Below are 20,444 nucleotides of genomic sequence, written 5' to 3'. Positions count from 1 at the left end.
TCCCCTGGATTGCGGGAGTTGGGGGGTTGGTGGCTCGGGCGGGGGATCTTGTTATAATGGAGATTCTGGTTCAGTTGGTCTGGAATGGAGTCCAAGACTCTGACTTCTTTCTTTTCCAATATTTATTTATTTTTAGCTGTGCTGGGTCTCCGTTACTGAGAGGGCTTTTCTCTAGTTGCGTCCGAGTGGGGGCTCCTCTTTGTTTTGGTGCCCCTGTTTCTCATTGCAGTGGCTTCTCTTGTTGCCTAGCATAGGCTCTAGGCACGTGGACTTCAGTGGTTGTCATACATGGGCTTAGTTGCCCCCCAGCATGGGGAATCTTCCCGGATCAGGGATGAAACCTGTGTCCCTTGCATCAGCAGGAGGATTCTTATCCGCTGCACCACTAGGGAAGTCCTGACTCACAATTTTAATGCTGCCTTTACAGTTTTTGTAAAGTGTTGACTACATTCTCCCCCAGCAATCTTATGAGCTGTTGTAGCCAGGCAGGTCCCAGGCTGCCCCTCAGAACTCTCTGATCCTGGGTTGTCCCCCATGGCCGAACAGGTGGACACATGTGGCCATGCAGCCTTCTACTGTATCTGAGTTCTGCAGTATCTGAGCCCAGAACCTTGAGAAGATGGACATGGAATCGGGAAGGGCTGCCCAGATGCTTGGGGCTTCCCAGGTGGCACTAGTGGTCAAGAACCCGCCTGCTAAATCAGGAGACAGAAGAGACGCGGGCTTGATCCCTGGATCAGGAAGATCCCTTGGAGGAGGGCATGGCAACCCACTCCAGTATTCTAGCCTGGAGAATCCCATGGACAGACGAGCCTGGTGGGCTACGGGATTGAAAGGAGTGGGGCATGACTGAAGTGACTTGGCACACACACATGTCCAGATGTTCACCGTTACAAACATAACATGACAGACATAAATAGCCTTGAAGCATACATACCAGTAATGATAATTAGGAATTGATGCATTTTGAGTATTGACTTTTCAAAAGTGTACATTATTTAATTGTGAGTTTCTGTAATTTAATTTTCTTTTATGGCTGTGTTGAGCAACCAGCCCTCCAAATCCCTGAAAATTTGCCAAGAGGCTCTTATGGGCTGGTATGAGCTGGCTCTGGCATGCATACAGGGCCTGCCACCCAGCCCAGGTTTAATGACCTTTTTATTCCTAGCGACTCTCTACTTTTAAATGACGTTTACTGCTTCTTGTCTGGCACCTCCTGCTAGGATGTAAGCTCTGTCATGAGAAGCGTTTGCATTCGTCCGGCTTGTTCATGGGCCTACGTCCAGTACCTAGAACCATGCCTGGTGCATAGTAGGTGCCCAATAAATAGCGGTTCTTGAATGAAAATAAGAAAGAGAATGAGATTCATAGCACAACGATGTTGTGCAAATTAGAAGCAACATGATGTGACAACCAATGTGTGCCAAGGAGGCACGTTATCGCGGGCCAGCTGGGCTGGTGCCTGTGGGGAAGGAGGGCATCCAGAGTCAGGGGTGACAAATAGAAATAAGTAAAGAAAATGAGTTCAGGACCTGAACTCAATGGTGTGATTAACTCAACTCTCCTCACCTAACATCTGATTAGGAAAAAGAGGACCTCTTCATTTGCACCGTGTTTTCCCAGGAAACAAGGTCGGTCTTTGCCCTGCCTGTCCTGGGCCTCAGAAATCGCTACTTACAGGACCCCGAGAAGAGGCTGGGGGAGGGCCGGTCCTGCTCAGGGGGTCACACTGCAAGGCTGGGGCGTCTTCTTCCACCACACCAGGTACAGTGGATGGTGAGGGGGCGGATCTCCAGAGGACACCATGCGCCTCAGAACCTGGCTCCTGGCTGGCCATGACTGGACCCCTATGCATGTCTGTTGAGTGCATTAAATGAATGGATGAATGATTGTTAAAAAAATTTCTTTAAGCTTTTTGTTTTGTATTGGGGTATAGCCAGTTAGGGGTTCCCTGGTGGCTCAGCGAGTAAAGAATCCGCCAGCCAATGTAGGAGACTCGGGTTCAATCCCTGGGTTGGGAAGATTCCCTGGAGGAGAAATGGCAACCCACTGCAGTATTCTTGCCATGGACAGAGGAGCCTGGAGGGCTACAGTCCAAAGGATCACAAAGAGTCGGACACGACAGAGCGGCTGAGCGTGCAGGCATAGCTGATTAACAAGCAATGTGGTGATAATTTCAGGTGAACAGTGAAGGGACTCAGCCACACTATATACATGTATCCATGCTCTCCCAAACTCCCCTCCCATCCAGGCTGCCACATAACATTGAGCAGAGTCCCCTGTGATATACAGTAGGTCCTTGTAGGATTGTTAAATTTTTATTAGTAGTATTTATCTGGTTTTAGAGACACTGAGAGCTTTGAAAATTGTCCTCTTCAGAATATGGTGCCAGTTCAATGCCTTTGTGTTCCTGCTCCTGCTCTGGTGTCTTAGGGGTACCCTGAATAGTGATAAGGGGGATGTAGGGGTGCAGAGAGAACCCCTGAAGGAACTGCTCTGGCAGAGGGGAGTTCTGAGCCAGGGGTCAGGATCAGGATGCTGGGGTTCCGAGGGAGGGGGAGCTGGGGGCTAGGGTCCCTGGGTCTTGAGTTGGACGGGCAGGGTCTTGGGGAGCATGTGGGCAGGTAATGTTCTGTCCCACTGGCTATGATCTTCTCCGTATGGTTTCCTGGATCCAGGTGTGGTATTTGCACAGGTTGGTATAGACACCGGGGTAACCGGGCTGTGCACAGCGCTCCATCCCCCAGGACACGAGGCCCTGGAGCTGCCCTCCGCACACCAGGGGTCCCCCAGAGTCACCCTGATGGGGAGAGACGGAGATGGAGATATCTGTGGACCGACGGCCAGAGACACGGCCACGGGGAACCCGAGAGGCAAAGATGTGGGGGGTGGGCTGAGACCCTTCCCCCTGTCCAGCCAGGGGCTCTGGAGATCTCAGCCCCTTGGGCTTGGGGTCCCTTGTCCTTTGTGTCTCTTGGGCTCCTCTTCATCTTAGCTGTGCATCTAGAAAACTGCATATGTGTTTCCACACCACGTGTCTCTGGAGCCATTGCTCAGGGATGGATTAAGACCTCCAGAGACCCTGAGCACAGCTTTCCAGGGGCCCACATATAATGATGGCAATGACAGCAGTGGTCGGAGCTCCACACTCTTGCCATGGACGAGCTCATCCCATCCCACCCAGTCCTGCTCCCCCCATGGGACAGGTGAGGAAACCGAAGCCCAGAAGGTTAGGTCCATAGCCAAGGGCGAACAGCTAGGAGGCAGCCTGGCTGTGACAACCTCTCTCGGTCTCTGGGGGTGGGAGGGGGGCCTCCCCTGATCTTCCTGCTCCTGAGGTCCTCTTGAACCTAAGTCCCAACCCCAAACAAGCCCCCTGCCCAGGCTTTCTCACCTGACAAGAGTCCTTCCCGCCTTCGGGGACCCCTGCACAGACCATGCCTGGGGTGATGGCTCCAGAGTAGGCCCGCCGACACTCCTGATCTGAGAAGATCGTGATGTTCACGCATTGCAGAGGGTTGGGGTACTTGGCTGAGGGGGGGCATTGAGGTGTTAAAATGAGCTCTACTCTCCAATAGGACCCAGAAGTCTGGGCCTGAGACCCTCCTCCCTCAGACCCAGGGCTCCGGACCCCCAGCCCCTCCTCCCTCAGACCCGGGGCTCCAGACCCCCAGCCCCTCCTCCCTCAGACCCAGGGCTCCAGACCCCAGCCCCTTGTTCCCGACGCAGGACCCCTCACCAACAGGACTGGAGATGGTGCCCCAGCCCGACACAAGGCAGGAGGAGCCTGCGCGGGCGCAGGAGCTGGCCACGGAGATGGGCCGCACCCTCGGCCTCAGCCGAGCAGGCCGCTCCAGCTGCAGCAGCATCAAGTCATTGTCGTTGGTCCGAGAGTTGTACTGGGGGTGTGGCACCTGGCGGGCCACACGCAGCACCTGCTGTGTGGCCTCCCAGATCTTCAGGTTGTGCTTGCCCAGGGCGACTCGAAGGATCCTGGCCCGTGACCCCCAAGGGTGGTGCTGCTCAGGATGTGACCTGGAGACCCCGCCCCACCCTCCAGTGATGCTTCCTCCCCTGGGGACGAGTTTTCCTCCAGGCCGACGACCCTCCCCCTGGGCTTCCCAGGTGGCTCAGTGGTAAAGAATCACCCTGCCAATGCAGGAGACACCAGAGATGCGGGCTCCATCCCTGGGTCGGGAAGATCCCCTGGAGGAGGGCATGGCAACACACTCCAGTATTCTTGCCTGGAGAATCCCCATGGACAGAGGGGCCTGGCAGGCTCCAGTCCAGGTTCACAAAGAGCTGGACATGGCTGAGCACACACACACACAAAACCCTCCCTCTAACTGCAGGCAGAGTGTTGCCTGGAATCTTGGACCCCTTCCCCCAGCCTGGACGTTCTCTCTGGGCCCAGTCTTATAGCCTCACCTACCCCTGGTGGGCTGTGCTTTTCCTTCTGAGGTTTGGGGGTTGCTGGCTCTGCCCTAGGGTATGTGCCTGGGTCAATACTCTGTGTTCCAAAGTGAGGCTCTGAGCTGTGGCTCTAGGCTCTAAATCAAATTGATCTTCTGGAGTAGGTGTCAGGGAGGCTCCATTGCAGTTCCAGCCTGGCCTCTGGGCTCTAGACATCCTGAACTTTTGACCTGAAGCTAGGAGTTGCATTCTAGATTAAATCTAGATGCTAGAGGTGTGAGCTCTGGTTTCTAGGTTGAGTTCTTGGTTCTTGATGAAGCTCTGGTTTATGACGTGGGTTGTAGACGGTGGTTTGAGCTCTGTGGTCCAGCTGGACTCAGGGTTCTAAACATCAGCCTGCATTCTTGCTATTAGGTTGGGTTCTGCTTTAGATCAAATTACAGGTGATAATCTGGATTCTTGGTTCAAGATTCTGGTCTGAGCCTTTGACCTCTGGGCTCTGGGTTCTAGAAGGAGCTGCAGACTATGGTCAGGATCCCAGGTTCTAGATGTTGGCTTCCATTCTGGGCTTTACGTTCTAGACTCTGGGCCCTCGGTTCTACACTGAACTTCAGTTTATGGCATTCGATCTGGTTTATGAGCACTGGGTGAGCTTTTGTCTGGACTTTGACTTCTAGTGTGGGGTCCAGGTTTAGGTCTAGAATCTGGGAAGGGCTCTGGGCTCTCTATGAAGCTTTAGATTATGGTCTTCATTCTGGGATGGAGAGGGCAGGTTGAGGTCTGGGTTCTAGACTGCTCAAAGAAGAGCTGTAGACTGTAGACTCTGGATTAAATGTTTGATCTAGAACAAGCTCCAGCTTCTGTCTTTATCCCATGCTCTGAGCTGCAAGCAGGTTTCCAGATTCATGGCTGGACGGTGGGTTCTGAACCTGACTCTGGATTCCAGGCAGTGTTCTGAGAGGGGTCCTGAGTGTCTGCAGGTAGCTGTGTCCTGAATTCAACCACCACTACCAATCTTAGTCCCTATGTGGAGCAGGGCCTCTGGATGGATGTCAGGTTTTGTGTTAGGTTCTAGATTCTGTGCAGGACTCTAAGCTGGTGTATGGGTTCCAACTGGCTTCCCAGGTGGCTCAATGGTAAAGAATCCACCTGCCAATGTATGAGATGCGGGTTTGATCCCTGGGTCGGGAAGATCCCCTGGAGGAGGAAACGGCAACCCACTCCAGTATTCTTGCCTAGAAAAATCCCATGGATGGAGGAGCCTGTCGGGTTACAGTCCACGGAGACCCAAAGAGTCAGACACAACTGAACGACCGAGCACGTGAGCATGGTTTCTAAACAGTTGATCTGCTTTTAGAATCTAAAAGCAGATTCTGGATTTATGGCTGGGTTCCCTGTTCTGGGTCTGTGGTTCTAGGCTCTTATCTAGACCCCAAACTAGGATCCAGCTAGTACCCTGGGTTGTACACAGGGCTAGACTCTGGAATTCACTTGGCAGAAGAATCAGGAAGGGACCACTCACGGGCGGGCACAGTGAGCAGCGGTGATGACCCACTGGTTGGACAGCAGGGACCCTCCACAGAGGAAATGACGCTGGGGGCCTTGCAGGAGGGCTGCCTGCCATGGTTGGGAGCCCCGGCTGCATGTGTAGCCACCAATTATCTTGTTCTCATTACCTTGGTTCTGTGCCAGGGCTAGGAGAAGGCAAGGGAGAGCTGGAGTGGGCGAAGCAGGTAAGCAAAGGCTCTCCACCCACCCCCTAGCTCTCTAGGATGTCCGGAACCCACAAGTCCCCCCTATTTTGCCCGATCCTTAACCCACCCATCTTTATGTACCCCACCCTGTATGAGATATGCCCAACAGTGCCCCCAGTATTGTCCTGACACAACCAGAAAGTTTTCTGACAGCTGCTCACCCCCAGGCACCTCCATAGCATCTATTATTAGGTCCCAGAACCACTTCATCCACGGTCCTGACTCTACTGCCCCTGACTCTGCTTTCCCATGAATGCTTTCTATGATCACTTTATGCAGTATGCCACAGCTCCACTCAGCAATCCTCCAACACCTTCAGGGAGCTCCCTGTCCCTTCCCCAGACTTCTCACTCTGTGTGGTCCCCCAGAATCCCCCCTCTCCCTACACCCACTCTGCATCCCACACCACTCCCCAGCCAGGAGCCCACCACCCCATCATCATTTCTGCCATCACTTCTGATTAGTTCTTCCCTAACGCAATCAACAGGGCTTCCCAGGTGACTCAGTGGTTGAGAATCTGCCTGCCATTTAGGAGACAAAGGTTCAATCCCTGTGTTGGGAAGATCCCCTGGAGGAGGAAATGGCAACCCATTCCAGTATTCTTGCCTGGGAAATCCCATGGACAGAGGAGCCTGGTGGGCTACAGTCCATGGGGTCGCAAAGAGTCGGACACGACTGAGTGACTAGACAACAACGGAGTCAGCAAGTGTCCTGCTGGTACTTTCTCATAAGACTCGGTCAAAACCTGATTGTTCTGCTCAATTCCTCCCTTGATTTCTCACTATCTCTTGATGTTGTTGTTCAGTTGCTCAGTCTTATCCGACTCTTCACTATCTCCTACAAGTCTCTGGACCCTGCGATATTCTAATACCTCCACCACTTAGAACCTGGGCCTTCCTCTAGCTTGCTCCTCAACCATGGTCCCCAAACTACTCCCTGCCCCTTCTCACCAGGTGAGCATCTCAGGTCCCCAGGGCCCTTCCCCATCTCCCCGTCTCTTCTCAGAGTCCAGCCCCCCGCCCACCCACTGTCTTACCTACAGCCAAGATCTGAAGAGCCATCAGCAGGAGGAACATTCTGAGGGCTGGTGGCTGGATTCTGGCAAATGCAGAGAGAAAGGGAGGGCCAAGGAAGCTGCAAGAGACCTAGAGATTATAGGTGAGAGAGCCTCTTAGAGACTGAGACCCTTAGGGACATGGATTGGGGGACAGAATAGAGGCCAGAGACCAGGAGGGCAGGGTCTGGGGTGGGAGGTGCTCCTTGGTGGCTGGAGAGGATGCTGAGAAGGGCTCAGGTTTTGCCTTGATATCTCCTGTCTGGAGGAGTAGGGGTGGTGTCTGGCCTCCTTGTCACTCACCGAGGCCTTTTATCCCTGGTCTGAGTAGCTGGCCCTGCTCCCTCCTCCACCCTTCTGAGTTTTTTTTTTTTTTTTATTGCCTATTTCCCACTCCAGGATCCCCGTCCCTTCTCCTCCCATCTTGTCTCTGGCCGGAGAAGCAGCCACAATTGTTCACAGAGAACCTGCCTACCTGGTGGGGGAAGGTGTTATAATCTGGGAGGAACCCAGGGAGGGGGGGACTCCGGGGCAGGGTGGACGGGGTGAGTCGGGGTGGGGGGCGTGCTGGAGGAAGGTGCTGGGAGGGGCCAAGAGAGGGAGGGACAGAGGCAGAGAGAGAGAAAGGCTGCCCAGCAGCAGAGAGAGGCGAGGAAATGTGAGAGAAGTAGCAACAGGAAGGCAGAGGAAGAGGGAGAGGAACGCAGGCCAGAGGGACGAGTGAGAGGTGGAGAGAGTTTAGGGAGATGGAGACTAGAGATGGGGACGGAGGAGGCAGACAGAAAAAGACAAGATGGGTGGGGGCAGGGCGCAGGGACAGGGATTCCCAGAGAGATGAGTGTGGGGAAAGTGAGAGACAGAAGCAGAGAAACAGAAGCAAGGAGGGGAAGACAGAACAGAAACAGGCAGAGAGAAGGAGGAAAAGGCACACAGAGAGAAAAGAAGCGGAGGTACCCCACCCTCCAAACACACACATAAGGAATGGCAGCAGTGAGGGCGGGAGGAGACCCAGGGATGACGAGGAAGGACGTGGAGACCAGGCAGAGGACAGTGGGGAGGTGGAGAGGGAGCGGAGGTCACAGAGGGCACTTGAGAGAAAGGGGAGACGGGGAGGCAGAGATGAGAGATGACAGCCGCAGAAGGACAGAGAGGGGCAAGGAGTGGGGCTGGGGAGCGGACAGGAGATGGGCGCTGCTGGGGGCACCAAGATGCTAGGTGTCCTGTCTCCTAACTGCTGGGCAGGGCCCCGCCACCCTCAGCCCCACCCCCAGCCTCTTAAATTCCCTAATGACTGCAATTTGTCTCAGGGCAGCCAGTCCGGGTCTGGACTGCCTCACAGTGACTCAGCAGGTCAGCTCTCTGTACTTTCCCCCGCCTCCCCTACCCAGGGCTTTGGCTCCCAAACCACTTTCCTCCCCTCTCCACCTGGACTGCTCCTCCCCCGCCCCGCTGCAGAGGCGCTCAGCGCCCCCTTCAACTGTTTTCCCTTCAACTGGCTTTGCAGAGAGGCCACACTGCTTCAGGCTGAAAACCTTGGTTCAGGCCCTGGTAGACCAGAAGGGTGAAATGCACAAATAGAAGCTCTTCTGCCAAGAAAGAATTCTCTGGGGACAAGGCGGGGGGTGGGGAGGGATGGATGGGGTGGGGATGGGACAGGCAGCTGCAAGTGAGGGCTCAGACGCTCTAGGGTGTTTTGTTTTTGTTTTGGCATGCAGAATCTTAGTTCCTCAACCAGGGATTGACCCCCTGTCCCCTCTGCATTGAGAGCATAGAGGCTTTTTGTTTTTAATTTATTTTTATTTTTTATTTTAATTTAATTTAATGTTTTACATCCCATTTTATAATTTATTTTTAATTGGAGGATAATTGCTTTACAGTGTGTTAGTTTCTGCTGTATAACAACATGAATCAGCTTTATATATACATATATCCCCTGTCTCTTGCGCTTCCCTCCCGCCCCCGCCCCACCCCTCGAGGTCATCACAGAGCACTGAGTTGAGCTCCCTGTGCTATAAAGCAGCTTCCCACTAGCTGTTTTACACATGTGCTCAGTCGTGTCTGACTCTTTGCAGCCCCATGGACTGTAGCTCACCAGGCTCCTCTGTCCTTGGCATTCTCCAGGCAAGAATACTGGAGTGGGTTGCTGTGCCCTCCTTCAGGGAATCTTCCCAACCCAGGGATCAAACCCCTGTCCCCAGCATTGGCAGGCGGATTCTTCATTGCTGTACTGCCAGGGAGGTCCCAGAAGGCTATAATTTGAAGGACTCACAAGGATCCTCTGCTGAGCTGGAAGATAAACCTGAGGTCTCCTCTTCCTAGAAAGAATACTTGGCTTAAGCAGAAGGCCTCAGTGAAAGCCACGGAGCCCAGAAAAAGAGTGCCGGGGATGCAGCCACAAATAGGGCTCAGTTAACTGCCTTATAGCCCCCATCCCAGCCCCTAGCCCCCTCAGCATCACTGCCAGGTTATTCATTCCCTTCCAGCCACACTCCATTCTGGGCTGCCTTGCTCCCACTCCACCCATTACAGGGGTCCTCAAAAAATATCTGATGAGTGAATGACTGGACATTTGCCCACAATCCTTGCCTTCCAAGAACTCACTGTCTGTCAGGAGAGGTCAAAGAGGCAATGGGAAACTCTGTGCCATGTGACGTGTGTTCTGATTGGATGGAGGGGACTATTGAAGGTTCTGATGAAGCCCCAGGAGTAGGGAAAGGGCTCCCAGAGGGCAGGCTTTCTAAGTTGGGCACTGCGGATGAGAAGGAGTTCACGGGGGGGAGCGGGTAGATGGAGTGAGGAGAGCAGCTCTGAGTAGAGCTCTTCAGACAGAAGGACTGTGCAGAGCTCAGAGTGCTAGAGGGAAAAGTGACCCCACTGGGATTCTGAGCAGGGGAGAGAAGAGCCCTTAAAGTCCTCACTGCAGACCTGGGCTGCCTCTTAGGGGAGCTGTCTGGTTAGAGATAGTGGTGGGGTGTTACTAGCACCAACGGGAGGTGCTGGAAACCAGAGTGCTGTGGCACTCATGTGGGGAGACTGAATAGAGTGAAAAGACCTGGGGCTTCTGCTCAAGACCCCAAGAAAGACCCCCAGCTTAGGGGGCGGGGGGCCGAGAAGGAGAAATGGAAGAGCTAAGTAGGAAACCGGGAGAGGGTGGCATCGGGGAAGTCGAGATGAATTTTAAGAAGAGTGGCGCGAGGGCTGGACCTAGCGAGGTGGCCACCGGGACTGAGGGTTTTGTTCCTTGCTTCTTCTTTTGGCCTTGTAGCGTGTGGCATCTTACTTCCCCGGCCAGGGATCGAACCTGGCTGCCCTGCACTGCAAGCTAGATTCTAAACCACTGGACCACCAGGGAAGCCCTCACTTACATCATTAAGGGTACAGTTCAGTGGCAAGAAATACTTTCACTTGGTTGTGCAACCATTACCGTCATCTGTCTCCAAAACCTTCTCATCTCCTCTGACTGCAAGTCTGTCCCCATTAAACACCAGCTTCCCATCCTCCCTGCCCCAGGCCCTGGTAGACTCCATTCTACTTTCTGTCTCTATGAATTTGACTCTGAAATAGGTATTTCACATTTCAGTGAGCATAATGTCCTCCAGGTTCACGTGAGATGCTGTCACACATCAGAATTTCCTTCCTTTTTTTTTAAAAAAAATAATTAGTTTGGTTATTTCCTTTTTGGTGGCGCTGGGTCTTCATTGCTGCAGGCGGGCTTTCTCTACTTGTGGCAAGTGGGGGCTCCTCTCTGGCTGCGGTGAATACAGCCTTCTCATTGTGGTGGTTTCTCTTGTTGCAGAGCACAGGCTCTAGGGTGCACAGGTTTCAGGAGTTGTGGCGCATGGGCTTAGTTGCTCTGTGGCGTGTGGAACGTTCCCGGACCAGGGATCGAACCCGTGTCTCCTGCACTGGCAGCTGGATCCTTAACCACTGGACCACCAGGGAAGTCTTCCTTTTTCTTTTCTCCTTCCTTTTGGAGGCTGGATCATACATCTTTGTATGGATGGGCCGCATTTTGTGTATCCAGGTAACTATTTTTTAAGAGTTATTTTGGGCGCAGGTTATTGACATTTTAGGGACGAGTGTTTATTTATATTTTTTGGCCATGCTGGATCTTTGCTACAGTGCGTGGGCTTCCCGTTGCGGAGCATGGGCTCTCAGCACGTGGGCTCAGTAGCTACGTTTTCGGCGCTCTACAGCATAGGCTCAACAGTTGTGGCGCACGGGCTTAGTTGCTCCATGGCATGTGGGATTTCCTGGTGGTCCAGTGGTTAAGAATCCACCTTGCAATGCAGGAGACACCGGTTCGATCCCTGGTCCAGGAAGATCCCAGGTTACTTTCTTAATGTGGGTTAGTTTCTTTCAATCCTCCTTCCCTCCCCCGCCTTCCTATCTCCCTTTCTTCCTCTCCCTCCTTCCCTTCAACAAATATTTCTTGAGTACCTACTATGCATCAGTCATGGTTCTCAGTGCTAGAAAGTGGAAAGTGAACGTCCCTCAGTCGTGTCTGACTTTTTGCGACCCCATATATAGTCCATGGAATTCTCCAGGCCAAAATACTGGAGTAGGTAGCCTTTTCCTTCTCCAGGGGATCTTCCCAACCCAGGGATCAAACCCAGGTCTCCTGCATTGCAGGTGGATTCTTTACCAGCTGAGCCACAAGGTAAGCCCAAGAATACTGGAGTGGGTAGCCTCTCCTTTCTCCAGTGGATCTTCCCAACCCAGGAATCAAACCGGGGTCTCTGGCACTGCAGGCGAATTCTTTACCAACTGAGCTATCTTACCAACTGAGCTATCAGGGAAGCCGGCTAAGCGCTAAGGATATGGCAATAAGCAAAGTAGACAAAGATCTCTGCCCCACGGATACTTAAATTCTGGAAGCAAAAGAAAGTTAAATAAATATAACATATAATATTACAAGTCATGAGTGCTAAGAAGAATAAGGAGGCAGGGAGGGGACTTCCTTGGTGGTCCAGTGGTTAAGACTTCACCACTATCTGTAGGGGGGAAAAACTTCTTAAAGAAAGAAAGCAGGGAGGAGGTCAGGGTCAGGGGGAAGGCGCTCTTTGAGCAAAGACCTAAAGGCCGGGAGGGACATGGGGGTGCGGGGACGTGGTGGGAGGATGGCAGCACTTGCAAAGGTTCTGGGGTGTAAGGGGGTCTGATGCTTCTGGGAACCAGCGAGGAGGCCAGTGTAGCCGGAGAAGCTGAGCCAGGGGAGAGAAGAGAAGGGAATGAGTGCAGTGAGGTAGTCGGAAGTCCACTCTCCCTGGGCTAGGTACTATCCTGAGTCGGTTTTACAGCCTGTGGAAGGAAGCTGGGGGAGTGGGGAGTGGCCCGTCCAAGGTCAATCCGCGGGTGAGCGCCGGAGGAAGGGCCGCGCACTGGGCTCCCGGACCCTCTGAATCCTCTGTTGTCTCCGTGATTTGAGCGTCAGTTTCATCTGAGCCCTTACTTGTGTGTCCAACGCTGTTTTAACGCATGTTTCGTCAATTAACTCGCCGACCCCTTCCCACGGCCTCGTGAGAAAGGTGCTCTTATTATCCTCCACACGCAGGTGGGGAAGGGGAGTCGCCCGTCCACGGTTACGCAAAGCGGAGCGTTGCGTTCGAACCTGGGCGGCGGGCTCTTCCTCACTGCAGGGAGCCGGATGCCTGAGAACACAGGGGCGGAGGGTGAGCCGCCCCAGCGAGGGGATTAGCCCCACACAGAAGGAAGGATGCCTCTCCCATTGTTCGGGAAGGAAGCAGGAAGGGGTGGGGGAGGTTGGCGGGTGGGGGGTGGGGGTCAGGTGGCCGGGAGGCTCGGGCCAGCTCATCCCGTCTTCAGCGGGCATCTGCTTGGGGAGGTGAGGGTGGCGGGTAGGTTCCCAGGTGAGGTTGGCGACCGGGATTTTAAAAGCGGCCTCTTCTGAGCAGCTGAATGGCTCTTGTTCTGTTTGCCTCCAGCAAAGAGCCGGCGCGTGCAGGGCAGGGTGACTGGGGGTAGGGATGCTGAGAGCGGGGAGATTAAGACCGTGGGGCGGGGGGAGGGGGAGCGTTAAGAGGGCGGACTGTGAGTGTAAAGTGCAGACAGAAAGCGCTTGGTTGGTGGAGGGGTCGGGGTGTCTTGGAGGTGGACAAACAGGTATGGCGGAGCTCTGGAAGCATGGGAGGGAGGCTGTGGTCAGGGAGTGGGATGTGGGATTTTGTGGGTTTTTAGAGGTGGAGCTCCTCTGCGTGGAGATAGAGGCCAGGGTGTGACCTTGGGAATGAGTGATGGGCGAGGTAGACTCCCTGCCGGCCTCCGGGGACTGTGAAACCCCGGGGTGGGGTGGGGGGTCCTCTCTCCAGGGGCCTCCCGACTCCCTGTCAGCAAATGCCTGTCTCGACCTTCACTTATAAACACAAATCTGGCAGGTTGTCTAGGACTTTGCCTGCGTTTATCACCTTTAATTCTTGCAGGAGCTGTATGAGGTTGGGGTTAGGGCTAGTGTCAGAATGATGTGAGAGATGAGGAAACCGGGTTCTCAGACAGAAGTCCCTTGTGCAAATGGCATTAGCTGGGGTCAGAATTTGGGCCATCTGGCTGTTAAACACTATGCCATTCAGTCTCCAAATCTGTCTCTACGCCGTTCATGGGCAAGGAGTTCTCCGTTCATGGGCAAGGAGTTCTCCGCTGCATCCTTGGCTCCTGGTACAGCCCCAGAGTGAGAGTGCCTGCAGAGATCATGTCTGGAATGTGCAAATCGACCCTGGGACTTCCCTGGCAGTCCAGTTGCTAGGACTTAACTCTTTGATTTCAGGGGGCATGGGTTTGATCCTGGGTCAGGGAACTAAGATCTTCTTGTTGTTCAGTCACAAAGTCATGTCCCACTCTTCGTGACCCCATGGACTGCAAGCCAGGCTTCCCTGTCCTTCACCAACTCCAGGAATTTGCTCAAACTCATGTCCATTGAGTCAGTGATGCCATCCAACCATCTCATCCTCTGCCACTCCCTTTCCTCCTGCCCTCAATCTTTCCCAGCATCAGGGTCTTTCCTAATGAGTCGCCTTTTCGAATTAGGTGGCCAAAGTATTGGAGCTTCAGCATCAATCCTTCTAAGATCTGCACACTGCCAAAAAAACAAACGAGCCAGTCCCTCACCTTCTGTCAGCCCTTGGTTGACAGTTTCTCTAGTACCTCCCAAGTGCCACAGCTCACTTATTCCCTGCACCAGCCCTAGAGGTGCATATAATCACTCCCATTCTACAGATGAGGAAACTGAGAGAAATAAGGTCGGTTGCCCAACAAGCAAGAGGTGGAGCTGGGGCTCGAACCCAAGCCTGTCTGGCTCCATACCCCTCTGCTGCTGACCTCACGTGTCCCTAGGATTACCCAAAGTCTCTCTGGATAATCCCTTAGATGGCTCCGAGTCAGCACCTGTATCTGCTACGTGCCAGGCAGCTTCTGCGTGCATGCCTGGGTGCCCCTGATGCTCCGTCAACAACCAGCGGACATCTCTGCCCCACCTCCCTCTCCCATCTCCATCATCAAGCGCTTGTTTCCCTTTGTAGGTGATGACACCATCCTTTCCCCAGTTGCTTCCATCAAAGGCTGGGAGTGGTCCTTGATCCCGCCCTCACTCCCACTTCCCACTTTGGCAATTCCTGTCACCTTAGTGCCAAAATAGACATCAAATCCACCCACTTACTTCCTCTCACTCACCCTCATCCAGGCTACCCTTATCTCTCACCTGGACAGGTGCAGTAGTCTCCAAACTGGTCTCCCTGCTTCCAAATTTAAACCCGGTTTCCACCTCCCCCCTACGCCCACCCCACACTAAGTCCATTCTCCACTTGGCAGGCAGTGCGTTCTTAAAATATAAAATGGTATCATGTTAAAATCTGCTTAAAACCCATCTGTGACTTCCCACTGCAATTATAATAAAACCTAAACATTTCCAAGGCACTCTGTGTCTGGCTGTCTCTCCAGCCTCACCTTTCTAACTGTGCTGCAGGACCCCCTGGGTGTCTTTGATTTTTCCTGACATGGTAGGTACACCACCCCCACCCCCACCCCCACCTCACTGCCTGTCTTTGCTCTTCCCTCCACCTGGGACACACTTCCCACCACTCTGCCCATGGTCACTTTCTCGAGTTGACATTCCCTTCTAGTTTCTGTCTCAGCCCCTTGCTGGTTGCCTTTCCTCATTTTAATCTATAATTGCCTTATGTGTTTGCTTCCTTGTTTATTGTTGCTGTTGTTTTCTTCTCCATGGCATTTGTCACCATCCGATGCCCCTCATGTTTTATGTACTTCCTTTTCTGTGTAGTCTGTCCCCCCAGTTTGAGTGCCAACTGACAGGGAAGGGGGGGTTGCTTGTTTTCTGTGTTTCTTTTCCCTGGCATGTAGTATCTGCTCAGTGTACTTTTATGGACTGAAGGAACATTTCTCTCATTCAAACCAAGGCTTCATGCAGGCAGGGACCCTGTCTAACATGTTCACCGCTGAATTCTTAGAGCCCACCCTGGTACCTGGCATGTGCAGCAGCTCTATGAAAACAGGCTGGGTGAGATTAAGGGTACTGGGAGACTTCTTCTCCCCAGAATCTCTGCACCCGATGCCTCTACATCTTCAGACCTGATAGTAGTCTCCAATTACCCAGCCCTGGGAGAGCACACACAGGGGGGAAGATGGGGAAGCCCTTCTTTCTGAGATTGGGCCCCAACCTTGCAGGAAAGAATGCTTCTGACTCCAGGTGGTGGTACCCTAGGGCATGGGGATTTCGGGCTCATCAACTTGGGTCCTTTCACACACATTCAATAAGTATAAAGGACCCCTTGTGTTCATGTAGGAGATGCCTTCTCCAAGGTCTTCCCTGGTAGGGTAGCTGGTAAAGAATCTGCCTGCAATGCAGGAGACCCCAGTTTGATTCCTGGGTTGGGAAGATCCCCTGAAGAAGGGTTAGGCTACCCACTCCAGTATTCTTGGGCTTCCCTGGTGGCTCAGACTGTAGGGAACCCACCTGCAGTGTGGGAGACCTGGGTTCAATCCCTGGGTTGGGAAGATCCCTGGGGGGAAGGACTGGCAACCCACTCCAGTATTCTTGCCTGGAGAAGCCCCATGAACAGAGGAGCCTGGAGGGCTACAGTGTATGGGGTGGTAACACACAGCACAGCCTTCTCCAAGGCTATAGACCTCAGCTAAAGCCCTGCTCCACGATGACTAGGGCTTCTTGCCTCAGCAACACCCTGCCCTCCATGTTTACCACGGCTTTCTCTCTCAGCAAGACTCTCCTGTGATCACCACTGCCATCTGCCTAAGTGGCAAACATCTTTATTTCTGTTTAGGAGAAGCTTCTCTTGTATTTACAGGGTGTTTTTTTTTTTTTTTTTTAGTGGGGGGGTTGTGTGTGGAGGGGTTATGCAGGAGCTCTTACACTTATAAAACAACACCTTAGAGTTCAGCAGGATTTCCGGGCTTCTTGTATAGCCCTCATATCTGTTCCCACCATCCCCACCTCCTTATGGTTTTGGCTTCTTCCTGGCCTCCTTGCCTTTAAGTACCTTCCTTCCCCACAGTCCTCCTAGAGGCAGCCACAGAAGGCTTAAAAATTTTTTTTTTTAGGTTTTGGCCCTGGCCTGAGGTATGTGAGATCCTGGTTCCCCGACCAGGGAATGAACCTGCGCCCCTCTGCCCAGGAAGCACCAAGTGTTAACCCACTGGACCGCCAGGGGAGTCCCCGGAAGGCTCTTTTTGACACTCTTGTTGAACAAGCCCTGTCAGCTCTAAGCCCTTCTGCCTTGTGCAGTGGCATTCTGACCCTAGCGGGTGGGGGGTCGCCGCCCACCCCCACCGGCCCCTCCCCGGGCGGCCTGCACCAGAAGCAACCGTTCCTCTGCTGGGCTCAGGGGTGCACGGTGCGCCCTGGCCTGCAGGCCTTTCCGCCGGCCCTTTTCTCCGCCACAGGTGCAGTCGTCCCCCTCCCTCCCTTTTCTCGTGCTCATTCTTACTCATCTGGATCCCGGTTTAAACACTACCTCGTTCAGAAAGCATTCCGCGACGCCCCACGCTGAGTTAGCCGCCCCACCTCTGGGCTCCCCTGTGTCCTTACTAATCTCCGCCTTGACGCCTGTCCCTCTGGGTCTTGATTTGCCAAAGTCGGTGCGCACCCCCTCCCCCCATCAGACAGGGAGCCCGTTGAGGGCAGGGACTGGGGCTGACTCAGCTCTGTTTCCCCACGAACCCCCTGCAGGGCCTGGCTCCTGGGAGGTGACTGGGCAAATGTTTGTCTCCTGAATAAAGGGTGATCCTTATCACTCCCCTGTTCCCAAATCTCCGTGGCTTCTCGCCCCTGCGACCTGGCCCCTCTTTCATCTCTCCTCGGCTCACCCACCTCCACCACTCCCCTGCCTCCCTTGGAGCTTGCCCGTGCGGTTTCACAGCCATTGAAGAGGTCTTCCCTGTCCACCCCACTTAAATGTATGACATGATCGGTCAGATTATCACCATCTGAAATACTACCTATTCTACTTATTTTCCTCCTTTTTGGGCCTCTCCCGTGAGGGCGGGCTTTTGTTTTGTTCATTGCTGTCACAAATTGAGTGCTCCATAAATATTTGCAGAATGAATGGATGGATGGACAGACACATGGGTCTTCGGGTCATGGAATTTTTCCAGTGTTCATATGGGACCTTCAGGTTTCTGCCAGGCTGGGTCTCTCGCCCTTGGATCCAGGCTGGCTGGGGCCAGAGGGACCGGTTTTGGCGGGAGGGGTCGGGGGGGGCAGGCGGCGAGAGGGAGGAGGAGACAGCGGGGTGCACCGAGGCCCTGGGGAAGGAAACAGACCAGTTCTAAGGTGACGGCCACCGGATGCACGGTGTGGTCACAGTGACCTCTTGTGGCTGGAGCTGAGAACAGCGTCTTCCTCAGCTCCTCAAGGCCCTCTGGCCCCATTTGCGACAGAACTGTGGATGACTCTCAGTGGAGATAGACTGTAAGTGTAACATACACACAGGATTTTGAATCCTTTTTATCAAAAAAAAAAAGTTAAATTTCTCAAGGTTTAGGGATTAGATTTGAAAGACAGAGTGCCTGAAGTACTACGGATGGAGGTTCGTGACATTGTACAGGAGGCAGGGATCAAGACCATCCCCGAGAAAAAGAAATGCAAAAAGGCAAAAGTGTTGTCCAAGGAGGCCTTACAAATAGCTGTGAAAAGAAGAGAAGCTAAAGGCAAAGGAGAAAAGGAAAGATATACCGATCTGAATGCAGAGTTCCAAAGAATAGCAAGGAGAGATAAGAAAGCCTTCCTCAGTGACCAATGCAAAGAAATAGAGGAAAACAATAGAATGGGAAAGACTAGAGAGCTCTTCAAGAAAATTGGAGATACCAAGGGAACTTTTCATGCAAAGATGGGCTCAATAAAGGACAGAAACTGTATGGACCTAACAGAAGCAGAAGATATTAAGAAGAGGTGGTAAGAATACACAGAAGAACTATACATAAAAGATCTTCATGACCCAGATAATCATGATGGTGTGATCACTCACCTAGAGCCAGACACCCTGGAATGCATAGTCAAGTGGGCCTTAGGAACCATCACTATGAACAGAGCTAGTGGAGGTGATGCAATTCCAGTTGAGCTAGTTCAAATCTTTAAGATGATGCTGTGAAAGTGCTGCACTCAATATGCCAGCAAATTTGGAAAACTCAACAGTGGCCACAGGACTGGAAAAGGTCAGTTTTCATTCAAATCCCAAAGGAAGGCAATATCAAAGAATGCTCAAACTACCACACAATTGCACACATTTCACACACTAGTAAAGTAATGCTCAAAATTCTCCAAGCCAGGCTACAACAGTAGGTGAACTGTGAACTTCCAGATGTTCAAGGTGGATTTAAAAAAGGCAGAGGAACCAGAGTTCAAATTGCCAACATCCGCTGGATCATCAAAAAAGCAACAGAGATCCAGAAAAACATCTACTTCTGCTTTATTGACTATACCAAAGCCTTTGACTGTGTGGATCACAACAAACTGTGGAAAATTCTGAAAGAGATGGGAATACCAGACCACCTGATTTGCCTCCTAAGAAATCTGTATGCAGATCGAGAAGCAACAGTTAGAACCAGACATGGAACAACAGACTGGTTCTAAGTAGGGAAAGGAGTACGTCAAGGCTGTATATTGTCACCCTGCTTATTTAACTTATATGCAGAGTACATCATGAGAAACACTGGGCTGGATGAAGCAAAAGCTGGAATCAAGATTGCCGGAGAAATATCAATAACCTCAGATATGCAGATGACATCACTCTTATGGTGGAAAGCGAAGAAGAACTAAAGAGCCTCTTGATGAAAGTGAAAGAGGAGAGTGAAAAAGTTGGCTTAAAACTCAACATTCAGAAAACTAAGATCATGGCATCTGGTCCCATCACTTTATGGCAAATAGATGGGGAAACAGTGGCAGACTTTTGGGGGGGGGGGCTCCAAAATCACTGCAGATGGTAACTGCAGCCATGAAATTAAAAGACACTTGCTCCTTGGAAGAAAAGTTATGACCCACCTAGGCAGCATATTAAAAAGCAGAGACATTCCTTTGCCAACAAAGGTCTGTCTAGTCAAAGCTATGGTTTTTCCAGTAGTCATGTATGGATGTGAGAGTTGGACTGTGAAGAAAGCTGAGCGCCGAAGAATTAATGCTTTGGAACTGTGGTGTTGGAGAAGAATCTTGAGAGTCCCTTGGACAGTCCTTCCCTTCAGGACTGATGCTGAAGCTGAAACTTCAATACTTTGGCCACCTGATGTGAAGAACTGACTCATTTGAAAAGCCCCTGATGGCGAGAGGAGAAGGGGATGACAGAAGATGAGATGGTTGGATGGCATCACTGACTCTGAGAGTTGGTGATGGACAGGGAGGTCTGGCGTGCTGCGGTCCATGGGGTCGCAAAGAGTTGGACCCGACTGAGTGACTGACACATTAAAATAGCAATATTTTGGATATTTGTTGTTGTTGTTCAGTTGCTAAGTCGTGTCTGACTCTGTGACCGCATGGACTGCAGCACACCAGGCCTCCCTGTCCATCATCATCTCCCAGAGTTTGCTCAAACTCATGTCCATTGAGTCGGTGGTGGCATCCAACCATCTCATCCTCTGTCGCCCCCCTTCTCCTCTTGCCTTCAATCTTTCCCAGCATCAGGGTCTTTTCCAGTGAGTCAGCTCTTCACATCAGGTGGCCAAAGTATGGGAGCTTCAGCTTCAGCACC

General features: G+C 52.5%; 1 protein-coding gene across 1 annotated transcript; it reads right to left on the bottom strand.

The window, feature by feature from the left end:
• Positions 1-2,644: 2,644 nt before the first annotated feature.
• Positions 2,645-7,243, bottom strand: KLK14 (kallikrein related peptidase 14). Its single transcript, XM_081506115.1, has 5 exons — positions 7,204-7,243; positions 5,936-6,107; positions 3,740-3,993; positions 3,395-3,531; positions 2,645-2,800 (listed from the first exon to the last, which is right to left on the bottom strand). Exons 1-5 carry the CDS (start codon positions 7,241-7,243, stop codon positions 2,645-2,647), a joined length of 759 nt encoding a protein of 252 aa, XP_081362241.1.
• Positions 7,244-20,444: the final 13,201 nt, after the last annotated feature.

Source organism: Giraffa tippelskirchi, chromosome 7 (genome assembly GCF_054371585.1).
Source record: "Giraffa tippelskirchi isolate mGirTip1 chromosome 7, T2T-mGirTip1v1.2.pri, whole genome shotgun sequence".
Lineage (NCBI taxonomy): Eukaryota > Metazoa > Chordata > Mammalia > Artiodactyla > Giraffidae > Giraffa > Giraffa tippelskirchi.
Note: the sequence above shows the minus strand (reverse complement) of the source record. Positions and strands in the feature narration are given on the sequence as shown.